At 39.5% G+C, this 19,995-nt stretch overlaps 2 protein-coding genes across 4 annotated transcripts in view; both read right to left on the minus strand.

Annotated features, from left to right (window-relative positions):
• Positions 1–679: 679 nt before the first annotated feature.
• On the minus strand, positions 680–7,647 carry ddx59.L (DEAD-box helicase 59 L homeolog). Of its 2 annotated transcripts, none has more exons than XM_018256341.2 (7): positions 6,290–7,647; positions 5,781–5,945; positions 4,237–4,326; positions 3,220–3,471; positions 2,735–2,887; positions 1,748–1,876; positions 680–1,056 (listed from the first exon to the last, which is right to left on the minus strand). In XM_018256341.2, the coding sequence occupies exons 1-7, from the start codon at positions 7,499–7,501 to the stop codon at positions 796–798; spliced, it is 2,262 nt and encodes a 753-aa protein (XP_018111830.1). In that variant the 5' UTR covers positions 7,502–7,647; the 3' UTR covers positions 680–795. The 2 variants fall into 2 exon arrangements, with proteins under 2 accessions (XP_018111830.1, XP_018111829.1); XM_018256340.2 differs by having other exon boundaries at positions 5,781–5,948; positions 6,290–7,646.
• A 6,439-nt stretch (positions 7,648–14,086) lies between these two features.
• The window catches only part of wdr47.L (WD repeat domain 47 L homeolog), a 34,801-nt gene continuing 28,892 nt past the window's right edge, over positions 14,087–19,995 (minus strand). For both annotated transcript variants that reach the window (XM_018258673.2, XM_018258672.2), the window contains exons 13-15: positions 18,930–19,061; positions 17,119–17,337; positions 14,087–14,638 (exon numbers count right to left, since the gene is read on the minus strand). In XM_018258673.2, coding sequence (XP_018114162.1) covers positions 14,496–14,638; positions 17,119–17,337; positions 18,930–19,061 — 494 coding nt within the window. In that variant the 3' untranslated portion in view covers positions 14,087–14,495. The remainder of the gene's footprint in view (positions 14,639–17,118; positions 17,338–18,929; positions 19,062–19,995) is intronic.

The following is a 19,995-nucleotide window of genomic DNA, read 5'->3' on the forward strand; positions in this document are numbered from 1 at the left end:
TGATTTTTTGGACAGACATAATATTAAAGGCTATTGTGATACTAAACTCTATAGTTAATATAGTTAATATAGGTATGGGTATATAGAATTTTAATTAAAAGTAGGGAGGGGTGTGTGTATGGATGCTGGGTTTTCATTTGGAGGGGTTGAACTTGATGGACTTTGTCTTTTTTCAACCCAATTTAACTATGTAACTATGTAACTATGTAATATATTAAGGACATTGAGACCTTTTTTGCATTAAGCTACTAAAAAATGCCTTACCCTTTAAACAAAACAGGGATTGTTTGTCCATATATTGCAATATATTTAAGCTGGCCAACTACGTCAAAGTCATCCCATATCTGGCCATTCCCACAATCAACTTTCATCTGATTCATTAAGAATTCTATTGCTTCATTATATATTTTAAACAGAAACTTGCTTGATTTCAAGGTTAAAACTCCCAAAATTGTTAACCTTTTAATGGCCACCACTGGGATTACCTGCCTGTAGCTGGAAAGGGTGGGAGCTACAACATGGAGCTGGCTACTGCTCCTGTAAAAACTATTACAAACAAGGGAAAGTTGTGCTCACCACTAATTTTTAAACCAATAAATATTTATTTATTGCAATATATGGACAAACAATCCCAGATTTGAGAGCTGTATCAATATTGATATAGATAAATGAAACAGTATGAAGCATATATATTTAATAATATATTTCTATAACAGAGACATTTTAAAGCAGTCAGAGTCCTTGTAAACGGTCATTATCCGTAGAAAGAGAGAAAAATAGAGACCATGCGGACAGTCATTTTTGAGATTTCCTCCTGTCATGTTTTCGGATGAGATCAAGAATTTGGTCTCCTGTTACCACTTTCTCTTTGTCCCGCCGCCCTCTCTCATCAACTTTCTTCTGTTCTTGTAGATAGGGGGAATTTAGCAGTTGTGGGGGCAGCAGTGAGCCGGTGGGCTGCACTCTTTTCACCAGGTCCCAGAAGAGGCTGCGGTTGTTCCTGTTGATTAATGTTATTGCTGTTCCTCTGTGGCCAAGTCTTCCTGCTCTGCCAATCTAAATTTCAGAGGAATGTGCTTATTTAGCTGCATCTATCCTTTATCTAAATTCATTTAATGCAACAGAAGAGACTGACAGTTGCAGTGCTAAAATCACTTGGTGAAACGGTAAAAATTGGGTTTGCTTGAAAAACAATACTAAAATATAAGACAAAAAAGGCATGTTTCCACAGCTGCGAAAGATTCGTTCTTACACAGAAATAATAAACAAGAGTCACATTCCATTCATGGTTCTCTACAAAATTATAGAATGAAAATTCTATGCATTATAATATACGACATTCGTATATTTGTAGGTGCTCAATCAACAGATAAATGTAAAAAAAAAAAAGTTTTGGCTTTGAGATGTTAAAGGTCCTTTAAATGAAAAAGTTAACAAGATTTGGACTTTATTCATGTGACCAGTATAATAGTTTTGAGGGGAAAAAAATCGTTTTCTAAAATACCCCACAGCAGCAGAATACGGCTACTGTGAGCTACAGACTAATTAACAGGCCATGTAGGGTTTGTCCAATTTTATTTAAAGCATATAATTTTAGTATTCTATTTGACACTCCCATTATTTCTAGCTATACTATTTCGGTACAATGTTAGCTCTTCCATATCATTAAATGCAGCCTATTTTTGAATTTCTGTTATCAGCTAGAGGGACAGCATCAGTGTGTCTGTTAGAACATGCTCACACTTACCTGGTGCACATACTCATCCATACTTGGTGGCATGTCGAAGTTCACAACCAACTTGACATTCACCAGATCCAGCCCTCGCCCCAGCACTCCAGTGCTCACCACAACATCATATTCTCCCTGGAGCAAACCCTGCAGAGAGAGATCAAGACTTATTAAAGTTAACCTTTAAATTGATGTTTTGTTTGTGGTAGATGATAGCAATCTCACCAATTTTACCAATGGTATAAAAGTTTTGAATTACTTTTAGGGATGCACTGAATCCACTATTTTTGTGAATTGCGAAAGATTCGGCCGAATTCCGAACCGAATCCAAATCCTAATTTGCTTATACAAATTAGGGGTGGGAAGGGGAAAACATTTTGTACTTCCTTGTTTTGTTACAAAAAATTATGCAATTTATCTTGCGTCCTAATTTAAATATGCAAATTAAGACTTGGGTTCAGCAGTGCAGAAGGTTTCGGCCAAATTCGAATCCTGCTGAAAAGGCCGAATCCCAAACTGAATCCTGGATTTGGTGAATCCCGAATTACTTTTATCTTCTGTACTGCCTCTCTCAAACCTATATGATCTTATTACAGAAGCCAACTATCTACTACACTCACATCTGGGTTTCTACTGGCCATGTACACTCCTTCTTCAAATAGACATGTTTATAGAACACACCTACACCCCAAAATAAAGACAGAAGAATCATCTTACGGTCTGGAGTGCAAACTCCGCCATCAACATATCCAGTTGTGGAAGGGTGCACAAAGCTGGGCCCTTAGCAGTCTAGAATAGCTGCAGCATTCCATTGATTAAGTGAATGCAAGTTTGTATTGGCTGAGGCCATTAAAGTCAATGTTTCATGCCTCCCAGCCCTTTATCAAACCAAAGACAGAAGGCTTCTACTAATATTGATTTGCCAGTTATAATAAAGTGTAAAGGAAATCAGACACGTAGGAGGGAAAATTGTGGAGACAGTCGGTATAGGGTTACTGTAGTTACCTGCAGGATCTTCATTCGTTCCATCTGAGATTTATCAGAGTGCATTGCCACACATTCTAAACCTGTAATCTTACAGATAGCATCGCTCAGCAGATCAGCACCAAGGCGGCAATCCACAAACACCAATACAGGGGGCTGGAAAAGCTTGGAATCCTAATATTGAAGACAGGTTTATATCAGGGGTGTAAGTCAATGATGCTTGAAACAGTCCTTCTATTACTATTCTATCAGATATCTGTGTTTTTATCCGTGGACAACAATTAAAACAGATTAAATAAAACTAGTAAGAAAAAGAAGAGAGGAAGTGTAGCCATATTATAGAATAAGGGGGATGAATTAATTCAGAAAGTTCCACTACTTTAAATCTGAAATCCTTGCTCTGATTTCCACCAAAATAAACCCAACTCTGGCAAAGACGTAGATTTATCTACATAGAAGAACTGAATTACCCCACACCGTAAATTAAACAGTTACCAGGTGCTTACATTCAATATTTCAAAGAGCTTTTTCTTCTTTGAAGGTTCTTCCACCCACAGTACAATCTGTCTCACATTGCTGCAAGGCTGATTTTTCTCGCCAACAGTGATTCGTACTGGATCCTGCAGAAGCTGCTTTGTGAAGGCCTCAATCCCAGCTGGGATGGTAGCTGACACCAGAATGGTCTGATGGTCATGTGATGCATGCTCCAAAATATCTAGGACTTGTTGCTGAAACCCCATCTTCAACATGGTATCAGCCTACACAGGAGAGACATCTGTGTATACATCACTTCTGTTTAGTCATTTTTTGAAATGTTTATTATGTTATCCACAGCCTTTTCACGTATATTAAGACTGCTGGATATTCAGCCAAGATAATGCTCAGTAACCTAATTTTCGGAAGGCTGGCTAGACTGCTGGTCGAAATGAGCAGTGTTGCGGTTTCAAATTCATTATATTTGCAATTTAAAAACTAAAAGCATGTAAGTTGCAAAAGTGCTCAAAAGAGCACTCTGTGTCATTTAAAATTCATTTGTTTAAAAGTTTTAGATTTTCTGTACCCACTGGAGTTTTTACTTTTTTTCGACGTGCAATGAATCCTCATGAATTTCTGTACTTTCCACTGAACAGCAAAGCATGGGTTAATCGGCATCAAGTTTCCCAATGGGTCCGTTTCCATAAGAGAAAATATCAAACCTGAATGCAAATAAAACTGATAATACCAAGGATTGATTTCATAAAGCATTTATCCCCATTCCAGTGGGTACAGACCTACAGAGAAACATGCCATCAATTAACCCCTGTGTTGCTGTGCAGTGGGCTGCACAACATAGCAACCACATTTAAAATAACTTTTTGTCTTTGCTTATGTAACCTAATTATAAACTGAATGGATTTCTATAAATAATGCAATTTAACAAATACTGATACTGAATACTGATACCAAATTATTATTATGGGCTAATAAGGGTATTTCGTTTTGTAAAAAAGTGGTCATAAAAGGTACAACATACATGCACTTACCTCATCCACAATCAGAATCTTTAAATCACCAAGATTCACACAATCCTGGTTAATAATTTCTAGAAGTCTCCCCGGCGTGGCTATTATAACCTAATAGAAAAACAATTGGTGATATTAAACTAACCAGTTATGGAGTTAGAGAACAATTCAAACTGCCTGGCGCCCTTCTTCTAAAACAAGTGTAGAGCCATGTTCAGTGTTTTTTGGGAGTTTTTGCTGGGATAGTGTGACCAGCCAGCATTACACATGCATGGAGAATATCTACAGAAACTGCAAAATTACATATCGGCTTCTGTAAAAACTACATGTAAGAAAAGCCGGTTCCGATTTGTTTAAGTGAACATCAGTAAAAGAATAAATAAATGTTAAGCCTACTTATCAATAGGATATATTAGTGTATTAAAACATATTTATAATGAGCTGCAGTGATTTCAGCAGCCAGGAGCAGCACTGTGCCGTGCTTTAAAGAAAAACTATACCCCCCCCCCCAACAATGTAGGTCTCTATAAAAAGATATTACACAAAACAGCTCATGAGTAAAACCCTGCTTCATGTAAATAAACCATTTTCATAATAATATACTTTTTTAGATGTGCCATGGGGTAATCCTAAATAGAAATGTCATTTTTAAAAAAAAAAAAAAAAAAAGGGCGCCCCCTGGGATCCTAGGATTCACGGTGCAAACAAACAAACAATACATGTTAGGTCATATGCCAATTTTGCTTCCACACTTCTTCCTGTTAGAGTTGTAGTATTTCTGGTCAGGTGATCTCTGAGGCAGCACACAGACCATCACGATATGGTGGTTCAAGGCAAGAGATGTAAAAGGGCAAGATTTACTTAAATATATATTCCAATTTGGTAAGATTCTTTAATATGCTACTTAATTTGTTGCTTAAGTGTTCATTTTGGTTGTAAAGTTTTCCTTTAAGTAAAGAGTGTCCAAAGAAACAGTGAAAAGAAACAAAATTATAAATCAATTTGATCACATTAATTTGTTAATATATTTATTTGGTTGAAAACATTTATGTTTGCACAGATTACATAACAAGAGGCCATTAGAAAGCAACTTACACGTTGGGCCTATTATGTTTTAGACAGTTATTTTCAGCACCATGAAGACTATGGTTTGTATCCCTCACACCTTACATACTTTATTAAATTGGCCATTCAGTGCAGTGTTATGGGTACGGTCAATACTGGGTAGAATTTTATCTTTGAACTCATGGGTTCTCGTATGGTGGTTACATCAGAAAGGCCAGAGTCCTTGTATGTCATCTTCACCTTTTCAATAGCTGGAATAAACAGAAAAAAAACCTCTACACTCACAAGGGCACCATGGAATATTCTTGCAGTCACTAAATGCTTTGTCAATGACCCCATCCAAAGGGCATTGACAAAGGGGTGAGTGATTCCCATAAAAGGTTTGCTACTAGGATTTACAATAAAGCATTTGGTGATTGTAAAAATATTCCATTAGTTTTCTTTCAAGGTGATTGCTGGACTTAGTAAGAGAGAGCAATGTCAAACTGATTTCGAATTACCTGTACACCTTGTTTAAGACGGTGTATCTGAGGTGGCAGAGGCATCCCACCCACAAGCAGAGCAGTTCTCATGTGAGGAATCCCACGCATCAATTCTTTGGCCTGTCCCTCTATCTGCACAGCCAGTTCTCTTGTGGGTGTGAGAATCAGTGCAGCTGGAGAATCCTTCTAAGTACAGAGAGGGGCACATTAGTAAAATACTTTTTTACAACTGGGTTTAGGCTTAGATTTGGCTTTTTAGATTTAGCTTTGGTTTTCTACTACCAAGGTTATATCAGCACAGAAATAGGTAATAGGAAAAAGTATTAAATGCCATAACATGAATAACAACATTTAGTATTCGGCAAGATATGAAGTAACAACTAAATTCAACAATACACAGGTACCACATTCTATTAAAATGGAATTATTTTAACTAATAAAAGTGTAGATTGCATGAAATAAAAGTAGGATTTAGTGAAGCATTTCCTATGGGATAACGACTTTAGGCATGGTAAGTTAACCTTTACCTTCTCAAGGCATCGAATTATAGCTGGAAGCAGAAATGCTGCAGTTTTGCCAGAACCTGTATCTGCACTTGCCAAAATATCTCTTTCCATAAGCCCAACTGGGATCATCTGCATCTGAATAGGAGTAGGCACTTCATAGCCTGCCGCCTTTATGTTAGAGCTGAGTACAGGAGGAAACTGACAGTGGTCAAACTCCATGATTGGCTTGCACACCTCATTCCCTTGTACTAACAAGCTAAGCTGCTGTCTCAGGTGGTCAATCTGCTCAGGGCTTAACTGGGAGATGAACTCATGTTCCCTGTAGGTGTAAGGCATTGCATGATTGTGTGTTGTCAGTTGTGAACTATCTTCTTCAATATTTTGGCATGAGGATATTTCACTGGTGACAACTGAATTACTCAAAGGGCCAGCAGTTGAATACAATAAAGGTGATGAGTTAGTGGCCTTGTCTGGGAAAACAAGTGGGGTGCTGGCTGCCCCAGAAGCCTGCAAAATGTCCATGGCTTTGCACTCTAAGCTGCACACGTCATGGTCCGTCTGATCACATATATACTCTCCGTATCTTCCACAGATAACACACAATGGATCCCCAGGAAACGGCCAGCGTTGACTTTTACTGTATGACTTGACTGCTTCTTCCTCAGCATCCTCTGTAGGAGTGACTAACGGTGGGAGTTTGACAGATTTGGAGGGAGAAGCAGCCTTGGCAGCACAAGATATGGATGGAGTGGAGGTGGCTACAGATGGTGAGGGAGAAATGGGTGCAGGTGTGAAGGATTGGGTAGATGTGGGTGCTAATGGAATGGGTAGCTTAGAAGAGGGTGCAGGTGTGAGAGATGGAGCAGAAGTGGGCGCAGGTGCGAGAGATGGAGCAGAAGTGGGCGCAGGTGCGAGTGATGGAGCAGAAGTGGGTGCAGGTGCGAGCGATGGAGCAGAAGTGGGTGCAGGTGTGAGAGATGGGGTAGGGTTGAGAGATGAGGTGAGTGACGATTGGGCAGTAGTAAAAACAGCGGGTATCAGAGACGTGAAAGCAGAGGAAGCTACATATGAGTCCAGTTGGGTTGGATGAGAAAGAGGCATAAGTAAGGGTGGCTCGGGCTGAGAGGCAGCTAGAGAATCGGGTGCAGGGGATTGTCCCTTTAGCAGAGCGGATCTTTTCCCTACAGATGTCTCCCCTTCCAGCCGTCGTTTCACAGCTCGGGGCAGGAACATTGTGACGGTATCACTGCCAAATCCTGAGGTTATTTCTTGCCCCTGTTATCCACGGATAGTTACTGAGCCACGCTCTGTACTGCCATAACCACACACACCCCCGTTAATAATGAATACTTTGGAACGCAAAACCAGAGTATTTCCGGTGCACATTTATGACGTAATTCGACGCCTTTGTTAGGCCGCATAGTCCCTCCCCCGTATGCTGCTGTTGGGCAGAGGGGCGGATCTTTACAATAGAGCTGCCTCTAGTCAGTTAACCCTATATGCCCGCTGTACAGACAGGCAGACACATTGCATACTACTGGCAGCAAGAATAAACCTCTAACAAATCCAGCCTTTCCAACTGTGCTCCAGGTTTTCTCAGCAATATCAATAGGCAGAGAATTCTGAATAAATACATACCTTCTAACATTGGAAAAACGAAAAGACGGACAGAAACTTGTGCTGATTAAATGTTTTGGCCACGCCTATTTCATGGCCACACCCCTAATTACCATGTTCATTTTACAAAGTATACAGGTTATGAATGTTTGAACACATTCCTGGGAGTTTTAGTGCAATGTTTTGTGTTATAACTGCCCTTTAAAGCTTAGTCTCAGTTCTCCCAAGAGACCTGCTTATCTTACAATTGTTTCTTCGCTTATCTTAAATTGTTACAAAAGTATCCAAGTGCAGCTTGTTCTGGGCTCTCTGCTCTTATTTAATTAGGGATGCACCGAATTCACTATTTTGGATTCGGCCGAAGCCCCTGAATCCTTTGTGAAAGATTCTGCCAAATAGCGAACTGAATCCTAATTTGCATATGCTAATTATACTTCCTTGTTTTGTGACAAAAAGTTACACAATTTCCCTCCCCACTACTAATTTGCATATGCAAATTAGGATTCGGTTTGGTCAGGCAGAAGGATTTGGCTTTTTCTCAATTCAATGCAGGAGATCGAAGAGAAAGTCAGGACATTTCAGTAAGAAAGCCAGGACTGTGAACTAAGCTGTCAAAATCGGGACTGTCTCGTAGAAAACAGGACATCTGGGAGGTATGTAAATGGTACACTGCTGATTTGTTCCTACGCAGGGGTGTAACTATTATGCATTAACATTATTAACATTTATTTATATAGCGCCAGCATATTTCGCAGTGCTTCAGAGGAAGCAGATCCTGCGGCTGCAGGGGGGCCCAGGAGGTATAGGGGCCCCATGAGGCCCTAATTAATGAGCAATTTCAACATATATTTGTAAAATAGGACAACGTTTGGATATGTTGGGGCCCTAAAATGAATTTGCTGTGGGGCCCAGTAACATCTAGATACGCCACTGTTCCTACGGGTGAGGTCACATGGGGCGTTTTTATGTTGCATTTCTAAAAACGCGCGGTGGAGCATAAATTAGCCCTATGCAACCCACATGTGCATCAGCTTGCCACCCGGCCAGTATTTTGCCGGCCTAGCTGGTAAAACACTTGCCAAGGCCGGGTCGGTATTACAAATTTACCGGCAATGTAGCTGCCGGTAAATTTGTAATACCCTTCAAAAAGACCCCTCGGCCTGCCCCCAATCCCCAGTAAACTTAGCTTTGCTAACTTTGTCCCCCATCTGAAAATCTCGGCGCCGTAGCCACACCCCTTTTGTGTCACGGTCCTGCCCTTTTTGACATCACTATCCACCACTTTTTGTTCCCGCCCCCACCGGCCGGTAAAACATTTGGGAAAAGGTGGCAACCCTACATATGAATGATAATATTCATTTTCACCCTGTAGTTTTATTTTCCCAACTTGCTCCCCACAATTCCGCTCGGAAGAATTTTAGTAAACTGTGGAAAAAAAGCCAAGTGGAAAAGCAATTACATGCAAAAGTATACCAGTATACAATTCTCAAAATACGTATATGCACAATCCATCTCCCGAGAGTGTGGCCGCCTTATTGAAAAAAAGGCAGTGCATTTCCACACCTGAGGAACCCATATATATGGGGTTTCCTTGGCATATTGGTTTTTATGCGGATAAATGCAAATACTGGCGTTGCGTGGGGGGTGTTGGCTCATAAGCGCCACGTGGGAATTGCTATAGTGCGTATTCCATTATTTTCAGTAGGGCTTCATTTTGTGCATAATTACACTCAATTACACAGTTTTAAAAACGCATTGTAAAAACACAGTGTGACCTCGCCCTTCGGATGAAGACACAGGGAGCTTCTTGTAGCAGTTACTTGGTACAGCTACAAAATGCCAGAAAATACCCTGCCATAGACATTGCAGAGAATTGCCTCTGCTAAAACACACATAAAGACAGTATCAGTAAATTATCAGTGTTGTCTATTTTTTTTTAGCTGTGACAAGTAGCTGCTACTTGTAGCTCCATGTGTCTTTACCCTTAGGGCAGTGGCACACGGGATTTGTCTCCCATGATTTTTTATGCTCCCCGGAAATGCCTCTCCATTGCCAATAATTGAAATTGCTGGCGGCATGCCTAACTTATCGAAGTTGCCTCTGGAAGTAACTAGAAACCTTTTTAGGGCTCTTAAAGACAAGCGTTTTTACCTGCAGGAGTAGACGCACTGAATTCTTTTCAATGTGGCTGTACTCACACAGACGCACGTAAGCGTCAAATGCAACATGCTTTGTCCCAACTTGCGTTCATGACATTTCCATGAAATGCTGGGGGCCACTGTCCCTGCCATGAAATGGTGGGGGCTGCAGGATGCATGTCACGCATGATGGGAGACAAAAGAATGTGCAAGTTGTGGTAAATCCTGGGCTGCCATGACCATGTTTGGCCATTTCTTTGACTGGAGACCATGAAGAATTTTGTGTTTTGCTTCCCAATTAAAGGTATAAATGTGAAGAGAGTAACAACTCTGCACCAGATAAGGGGCTTTGCAACAATGTCATATCTCACATATAATGCACCCTGAGAAGCTGAAGTTACAGTCGCCATCTATATCAATGGCCAGGCAGACACAGACTGGCAATATGTGGATTCTGGCAAATGCCGGAGGGGCTACAGTAGGATGCTAAAGACTATTATATAGTCACTATTTGGGCCTCTGTGGGGGCTGTTTGGGCCCTTTGTGAAATTTAAATGCAAGGGCCTAATTTGAATCCCAGTCTAGGACTGCTAACTGGCCCTGCGATTGCTAATCTCTATGAATTTGCGTATCCACCCAGAAGTTCAGGAACCCAATGTGGATGCTTCTGTTACACAAATTCTTCCATAATGTCTGTTCACTTATAATAAATAGTAACATTTGCAATCAGTGTGCAAAAGTTCAGTAGGTTCCTGTTATGCCACATGGCCGCTAGGTGGGGCTGTAACATAAGGTTTATAGGATAAAGTATTAAAAACATTGTAGGATCAATATGGTGGGGGATTTTTGATGGCTAAAAAAGGCTCATTTACCAATATTGTTGCTAAATATCACCAATTCAGTTGCCCATAGCAACCAGTAAGCAATCAATTATGGATTGTTATGGCTAACTGCGCTGGTGGAATTTAGCACCTATCTTAGTAAATCAGACCCACCATCTTGAAAATTTAACTGTTTTGAAACAATGTGGCAGGCAAATTTTTAAAGGGGTCTTTTGTCTAAAAACTTTCTCTTTCTGTTCTTAGAAACTTTCCAATATAAAGTAATTAAACATAATAGTCCTTTAATTCATTCACTCACTATCCTCCATTCAAAATTGGATAGACATACGGATATGGATTATTGGGGCTGGACATATTAACAGTGCTTCCCAGCTCTGTAAACCCATACTGGATCCTGTTAACAAGTAAAAAGTGAGTATGTCCATTCCACTTGAACAATAATAATAAATCATTAATAACCAGTTAGGATGAATATTTAAGAGAAATAAATGCAAAAGAAAAGCCCTGATTCTACATTTATTGTTATTTTGTTTTAATAGTACACTGCTATAGTCACATGTCCTAGAAACATTTTACATCATGTTGATGTCATATTGGACGTTTAGGCTAAACACGGATACATGAATGACTTTATTCATATATTTGCACATATACACTTCCATTATGACAGTGTCACTTTACGCAACAGGTATAACTCTGCATACAATGCACAATGCATTTTAGTATATTAAAAGAACAGAAACGCATAATATGATATATGAAATAAATAAAATGACCTAAAAGGTCTATAATTTAACAAAAATAAATATATACAGTATGAACATAAATGGTCTAGAAAGATTAGAATTTACAGGGTAGCCAATACACATCATTAATTCGCCATACAGACTCTAAGGACAGAGACACACGCTCAGATTAGGTGAGATTAGTCGCCCAGCGAAAAAAATCTCCTCTTCTTTGGGGCAACTAATCTCCCCGAACTGCCTAGGGCCGGCTAGAATGTAAATCGATGGCGGGGTGGCAATTGGTGCACTTCGTTTTCCGAAGTCGCACAGAGTTGCCTCACGAGGAAACTTCGGGCGGCCTTGGAAAACTAAGCACTCCGAGGGCGCCGCCGATTTACATTCTAGCGGGCGGGAGGCAGTTTGGGGAAATTAGTCGCCCCGAAGAAGAGGAGATTTGTCGCTGGGCAACTAATCTTCCCGAATCTGAGTGTGTGTCTCTGTCCTAAAGAGAAGAGAGCAATATAAAACAAGGAAAGTGCAAGAACGAAAAAAGAAAAGAAAATTGTGTTTTGTTTTGTAGCGAGAGCTGGGGAAATGAAATGCCTCATGCACCATGAAAAGCATCATGCTGAAATGACTTCTCAGTTCCAAATACTGGGAGCCACAGAATTTCTAGACCATTTATAAAACTCCCCCAACCCTGAAATGTCAACGAGAAGAGAACCCTTCATTGTCAGCTGCAACGTGCCAGTGGCCCTACTGGTAGCACAGGAAGGGAACCACGTATGTTTGTATAATATACTTCATGAAACAGAACAAAAAAAACCAACACTGACTATTTCTAGCAGCACATACCCATCATAAAAATCACACATACAGCTCTGTAAATGTATGGCTGCACTTCAATAATCATGCAAAGTGTCTCTAAACTGAAGGGAACTTGTGTAGGGAACAGCACAACAGCGACACAAATAATTGCCTTCATCATAACTTTCCCTTTAAATCCTCAGTTCCAGCTATATCTGCCTGTATTTTCTACTGTTTGATGTAAATATACACCTTTATAATCAGCCATGATGCTAGGAATAATGCAGCGGTACATTACCTTAAATGACATTATACAGAGGTAGGCAGATATTGGGGGTGGAATCTCAAATATAAAACACTCAGTTTGACCATTAAAATGCACCTTGTAAACAGAGCAAAATTAAAATATATGTAAAACACTAACTGCAAGTGCACGGCCCAAACAGACGCAAGCCCAAAATTACATTTCCACAAGTAGTAATGCAGTGGGGATTATATACAGTTATGAATGGAGAAGTGCAATAAATGGTATGAGCCTGCTTTTCTGTGACGTAACTGATAATACAACCCGTGGCTCACCTCTAACGCCACTGCCAAGGGGTGTTCAGAATCAAGGTATTCCATATGTGAAATGATTTAACAAATATTCTAGAACAATCTGAAGCTAAAAGGGGTACTATTGCAAAAATGAAAATTTAATATAAACTCCCTCATACTTAAATAAGAAACTTTCTAAAAACAATCAATTAAAAATTCTGTACTATTTCTGAAATAATCAAGTTTATCTTCACTATTCCTCTCTCAGCATCTGTTTCTCTTCATTCTGTCTTCATGCAGCAGTTGGGGGTCAGATGAATGATCCAATATATCTTATAGGGGGGCTCCCTTTCCTAGATGAATTAAAGCTCACTCAGAGGAGGGGGGGGGGAGAGAGAGAGAGAGAGAGAGAGAGAGAGAGAGAGAGAGAGAGAGAGAGAGAGAGAGAGAGAGAGAGAGAGAGAGAGAGAGAGAGAGAGAGAGAGAGAGAGAGAGAGAGAGAGAGAGAGAGAGAGATGATGTCTGGTGATTTTAATAGATTGAGCTACTCAAAAGGAGCCCCCCTATAAGATATATTGGATCATTCATTGGACCCCCAACTCCTGCATGACGACAGGATAAAAAGAAACAGATGCTGAGAGAGGAATAGTGAAGATGAACTTGATTATTTCAGAAACCGTAAAGAATTTGTAATTGATTGTATTTAAAAAGTTTCTTATTTCAGTATGATGAAGCCAATATTACATTTTCATTTTCGCAATAACTCGCCTTTAAGGTAGAGATGATTGAATTATATCTAGAGTGTGAACTATAACACACAGGGCATTTTCAACAGCCTCTACCAGTCAGCAGGATGCCATTCTGGTGGAACAAGGGGTTACCATCTTTCCTAGTCTAGGGCTTCAGTCCCCCATTTCCACCACCTGCTGGTAAAATAGACCAGGGTCTTTTCTACTATTCCAGGGCAAACTAATGACAGCTCTTGTTCAAAACAATGTAGTTATGATTTTAAAACATTGTGACTTTTCATTAAAAACCCATAGTATAGATAATAGTGTTTCTGGTCCTTTTAGTGCTGCATCATTGCACTGACCCTTCAGATGAATGGATGGTGACATGAAAAAGATAGGATCAGTTCTAGAAAATGCTAAATAAAAAGCCAATAATCTTTTATTTGTGGTGCAATGTAAGATGCGGCAGCACATATAAATTCCTTTCCTGTGCCTTCTTGCTTCATCCTGAAACTGCTCAGACTTTCTCTGTTTCATACTTTTGTATGGCACTGCCTGGTGAATATGGAAAAGAGCCAGAAAGGGTCTCAGTCATCTGCATCCTCAGTGACACAATGTATGAAAGAACACACACACACACAATTCACTTTCTTTGGCTTCCTCACGTTGCACTCTAATTCCTTTCAGGTTTCTGAGGCTGCAGTTGCTGAATTGCAGGCCTTCCTGGTAGCTCTGAGGGTTCATTTGCAGCATTATGACCTTTGACAGCTGAATGTAAAATGCCAATTTAGCTATTTTCAGTGCCAGCTTGGATTGGGTGCAGTCCAGATCTACACATTGTAAGTCCACAGTGATACAGTTCTGTCAGCGGAAGAAGAGAGGAAGGAGAGGTCTTGTGTATGCCATCGGCACTGGATCACCTTGTCCTTATGCTCACCTACTTCAATGATGGGAAGCGGCTTTGTAAGGTCACCTGGAGGGATACAGATTGCAGCAGTTTCATCAGATTTTTCCAGCTATATGACATTATGCACAGTAGCATTTACATGTCTGTCTACAGAACAATGCAAACAAATAGGTATGCTCATGTTTCTGCTGTGTCAGTGACTAATGGTCAGCCTGAATGCAGCAGACACATTCCTCACTCTGCAGAGTTTGGCCAATACTCAGGTCTAAAAATCAATCTCTCTAAATCTGTTGTATTTCCCATAGACCCCCTCCGGGCACACCTAATACTCAAATATCTAGGCATAGTAATCCACAAGGATCTTCATAGATATGAACAGCTAAATTTGGATCCAGTAGTGCAGGCTTTGAGTAACAAAGTTTCAGTATGGCAAGACATACCTCTCTCTCGTCCAGGCAAAATTAACATGTTCAAAATAATTTTTCTTCCCAAATTTCTATATGTTCATCATAACTCTCCCATAATCCCCCAATGTCAATGGTTCACTACAGTTGATAAAATAATTAGGGGCTTCCTGGGCAGGGGAACACCCAAGATTACATTTTAGGGTACTTCAGGCACCCTCCTCTGGAGGAGGCCTGGCATTACCCAACCTTAAGACTTTATTTTCTTAACTCAGCAGTGATCTTAGAAGCTGCAGTCATCGACTCCCTTGACGCTCCTGCTAAACTCCCCATGCGAGGTGTCTCACCCCATTATGTCACCACTACCCCTATACATACGGTGGTACAAGTCTTTACAAGCCTCTACAGCCTGGTCCCCACATACTCCGCTGTGGGGCAATATACAATCTATTGTCTCTGTAGGTGAATGTAAAACATATGACACAATACGACAGGAAGTCAACCCCCACCCAGATTTGCTATTTCAGTTTTTCAACCCCCACCCAGATACGCTTTTCATGTACAGTTTCCAGTAAGACCTGTAAACCTGGAGGTGACAACACTTGAGACCTATTTATACAGGCTAGACCTGACAAAATCCCTATCCTGGTTATATACTTTACTATCTACCACTGGTCCCTCTCCCCTTGAGAGAGTTAGGGACAAATGGCAAAGAGATATCCCCGACCTGGATGAAGAAAAATGGGAAGATGCTCTTAAGCTTGTAACAGAACTATCCATCTCAATGAGGGACAGGTTCATACAAATAAAATTCCTAAACAGAGTTTACTTATGCCTTATCGCCTGGCAAAAATTTATGAAACAGTATCAGATCAAGTGTAGAGTGGAAATTGGCACCATGTTCCATATATTCTGGTCCTGTCCGGTAACCCAGAGATTCTGGGGTGCAGTACTTCAATACTTAAATGCTTGCATTACCAAATATTCGCTCACCTGAACTCTGTTGGGGTTAACAGGGGATCTGCAGCTCCATTCCTACTCTAGAGTTTATTTACAGCTGCTATACTATGCCAAAAAAGCCATATTAATGCATTGAAAATCACAATACAATATTGGCAAAAACTGACAAATGACTACCTCAAACCAGAAACTGACCTATCTGGCTAGAGGTTGCCCAGGAAAATTTGAAGCTATCTTGGGTACCTGACTATATACACAAACTGTTTAAGTACATCTAAACTCACACAGTATAAAGTATATGACAACTTGTACCTCTGTCCCACCTCCCCTCTCTACCTTCTTTCTTCTTCTTCTTCTCTGTTGTTATTGGTTTTGTAAATGTTTCAAATTAAAATAAAAACTGAAAACATAACTCTGCCTTGCATTGCAATGTATCTCTTTGACCTCCTTTTCTTAAAGGAATTGTTCAGTGTAAAAATAAAAACTGGGTAAATAGATAGGCTGTGAAAAATAAAAAAAAGGTATAGATAGTTAGGCAAAAATGTAATGTATAAAGGCTGGAGTGACTGGATGTCCAATATATTAGTGAGAACACTACTTCCTGCTTTGCAGCTGTCTTGGTTTCCCCTGATTGGTTACCAGGCAGTAACTTGAGTTACAGTGACTTGAGGGGGCTCATGGGTCTAACCTGTTATGTCCTATGTGGCCCCCTTAAATTCGCTGACTAGTTTGACAGCTGCAAAGCAGGAAGTTGTATTCTGTTCCATTGTGTTAGACATCCAGTCACTCTAGCCTTTATACATTTTTGTCTAACTATATTTGAAACATTTTTTATTTTATTATTCACCCAGTTTTTATTTCTACACTAAACTGATCCTTTATAATGCTGGGAGGTCACACTGTTCATCATGAAATGCTGGCAATCTTTGTCTCTGCAATAAAGTCACAGATTGAGCATATGTGTCATTTTAACAAACACTAAGATCAGTATATTGGTAAGTGTTTCTGCTGCAAAGTTCTACCACATTAGAAGGACCTTTATTGGATAAAATGTCCACGTCTCTGCAATTTCTTTCAACTACTAGACCATGTGACATTTAAATGGCTTAAATTTGTGATGTACACGGTAAGTTTGGAGAAACATTATGCTTGGAGACGGGAATAGTTTAGATAAGGAATTACCTTGTAAGTCTGTTACTTTGATCTTCATATCATAGGAACCAGTGAGAAGGTAATGAGCTCCAGGTGAAAAGCGAACAGAGCGAACATCACTGGAGTGTGGGTGATAGCTCTGCACCATGCGGCCTCCTCTGATATCATACAGCATGCAGCTAGAATCTTCTTGTCCTGTGGCAAGGAGTCTCCCACTAGGATCAACGGCTACCGAGGCCACCGGACTGCCTAAATTGAAGCACAGAAATTGGTACCAAGAAAACAAAAATAATAAACCAAAAGATATATGCAATCAATATCATATGGTCTAACCCCAAGGACTCTGTACAAGCTACTATTGTGATCTAATTGTTGGCCCTACAGCTAAACATTAGATCAGCCAACAGTTAGCTTAAAGGGAAACTAAAGTGGAAAATAGAATAATGCTAGAAATGCTGTATTTTGCATACTAAACAAAGAAGCCTAATTAAACAAATGATTTATGTTTTAAAAGTTGGCCGCAGGGGACAGTCATCTTGTAACTATGTTTATCTTTGCAAAACCAAGACTACACACATGCTCAGTGTGGTCTGAGCTTCAGTCGTCATAAATTATCAAAACAGCACAAGTCAAATAATATCTGCCATAGAAGCTGATACAGCAAGACTGATTAATAATCCTAGTACAGGAATTACTACTACGATAAACTACTTCTTCACTTTGAAAACTTTGCCTGGTGGAAGTTTGCCTTCTTTGAGTGCCTGCTTCAATGAATTTTCGATCTGTCCGCTTCCTATGCTGAGGGCTCAAGGCGGTGCACCTGGGCCACTTCTTAAATGCGGCGAGTCTTTACTTACAAATTTGGAGACCCTAATCCTATATATTCTAATTCCTAATACAGGCCAGTATAAGGCTTCCATGCAGCACACATGTAAAACAACAGCCTTAGACCTTTTGCAAACAAGAAATGGATCTTTCAATTATTTTACTAGAAAATCATGTGGACATTAAATAAACTGAATAGGCTGGTTTTGTTGGAAATATCGATTAATTATATCTCTATTTGGATCAAGTACAAGGAAGTGTTTTATATTAGCAGAGAAAAAGGAAATTGTTTTTTAAAAATTGGTTTATTTGGATAAAATGGATCCTATGGGAGATGACATTTCGGCAATTCAAGGTTTTATGGATAACTGATTCCAGGATAACAGATCCCATATCCCAAAATAAGATTTCCTAGAATGATGACTACAGATGAAACAATAATGCATATGGGACTTTGGTTCATCCTTGCAAGGATCAAACATGGAGTAGCTTCAATTACCCAGTTTAGATCAAGAAATAACATGGATTTTTTTGTAATTAAAAATTTAGGCAAAACTCATTGAACTCACAGCTAACCAAGAGCCAAGAGATGCCAAACAAAACATGAATCTCTCTCCTAGCCCATCCATCCTTTTATGACCCCTCCAAATCGACCCCTCCATGTCTGCTTGAAAGGACAAGTCTTGAGAAGGCCTAGTGAAGTTCTCACACAAAAGGCTAATACAAGGCCAATATTGGTCAAAGTCTATGTTTCAGTTTGAATGGCAGTGTTAGTATTTGGCTTTAGAGTTTGCTAGATGTCATAAAGACCTGAAAGCAAAACATTAAAAAAACTGATTAGGTAAAGAGTGTGGCTACTTCTTTGAAGACAATGTTTTGCTGTCGGTTTCCTGGTGGATTGATCTTAACTCCAAGGTTAAACTCATCAAAAATTTTGAAGAAAAAGTCAGATCTATTTCTAAAGCTACAATGCATTGCAAAAAAATTACATAACATAAAAGTTGAATTTATTTTACCAGTGCCATGGAAAGTTGTTCCAATAACTCGCACACAGCTGGGTACTCGTAAGTCCCAAAACCGCACTGTTTTGTCCTGGGATCCAGATGCAATCATCCAGCCGCTCCATGTGTAAAGTGCCAGGATATGCCCTGTCAGTGAATAATTCCTTTAATATGTAACTGTAACGTACCTTGCAATCGCTGTTTAAACATTAGAATTAGCTCTTTTCAACTACACATTCATGTAGACATAAGTTGATTAGGGAGTAAAATAAGTTGATTAGGGAGTAAATTACCGGTATAAAAAAAATACATGTAAACTGTTTACATGTTAAATTGATACTGACATGTTCCTATTATCGATACGATCGTGATACAAAAAGACATGTACAAATACAGAAAAAACAGTACTCCAGCCTACAACAAGATCACATCAACATCACCCACTGTGCTTGATAAAACAGAGTTGTAAAGATTTAAAGGAACTGTAATATCAAAAATTAATTGTTTTAAAGGAATGAAAATATAGTGTACGGTTGCCCTGCATTGGTAAAACTGGTGTGTTTGCTTCAGAAACTTAACAAGTTTACATAACAAGCTGATGTGTAGCCATGGGGGCAGTGTTACTGTTCCTTTAAAAAAAGAAACTATAACATCACACTAGTGGGTATACAGGTCCTATCAAATATTGGAATAACATCTCTGTGTTTATGTCTAAAAGAGGACTTTAAATGGTAAAATTAATAAGTTTTCAGTTCAGTTATCAAAATTCTATTTCAGTTTTCTATAAATTATGCAATCATACACTCACATTAAATATAAATCTGTCAGTGTAAAAATGTTTGAGTTTAGCTTTCCTATCCAGAATAATAAAAACCAGCATAAATGATTATAAGCAAGTTTACAATGGATGTGGATCTGGCATAATCCAACTAGGCAAATATGCTACATGCTGCCCATAAAGATGCCTAGTAATTGATATCACAAAAGCAAAGTAATGCATTTTTTTCATATTTTTAAAGTAATCTAACTTGCAGTCAGGTCAAAAATCCTGAGAGATTAACAGGTATCACCCATGTGAAAT

This window comes from Xenopus laevis, chromosome 4L, assembly GCF_017654675.1.
Source record: "Xenopus laevis strain J_2021 chromosome 4L, Xenopus_laevis_v10.1, whole genome shotgun sequence".
NCBI lineage: Eukaryota > Metazoa > Chordata > Amphibia > Anura > Pipidae > Xenopus > Xenopus laevis.

Bases quoted from the DNA above. Each gene is read 5' to 3' on its own strand.
- ddx59.L (XM_018256340.2), bottom strand. From the start codon at position 7,501: ATGTTCCTGCCCCGAGCTGTGAAACGACGGCTGGAAGGGGAGACATCT. The intron at 5,949-6,289 runs GTAAAGGTTAAC...CTCTGTACTTAG, and splicing joins TAATTCGATGCCTTGAGAAG to AAGGATTCTCCAGCTGCACT. The intron at 4,327-5,780 runs GTAATTCGAAAT...TTTTTCTATTAG, and splicing joins GTCTTAAACAAGGTGTACAG to GTTATAATAGCCACGCCGGG.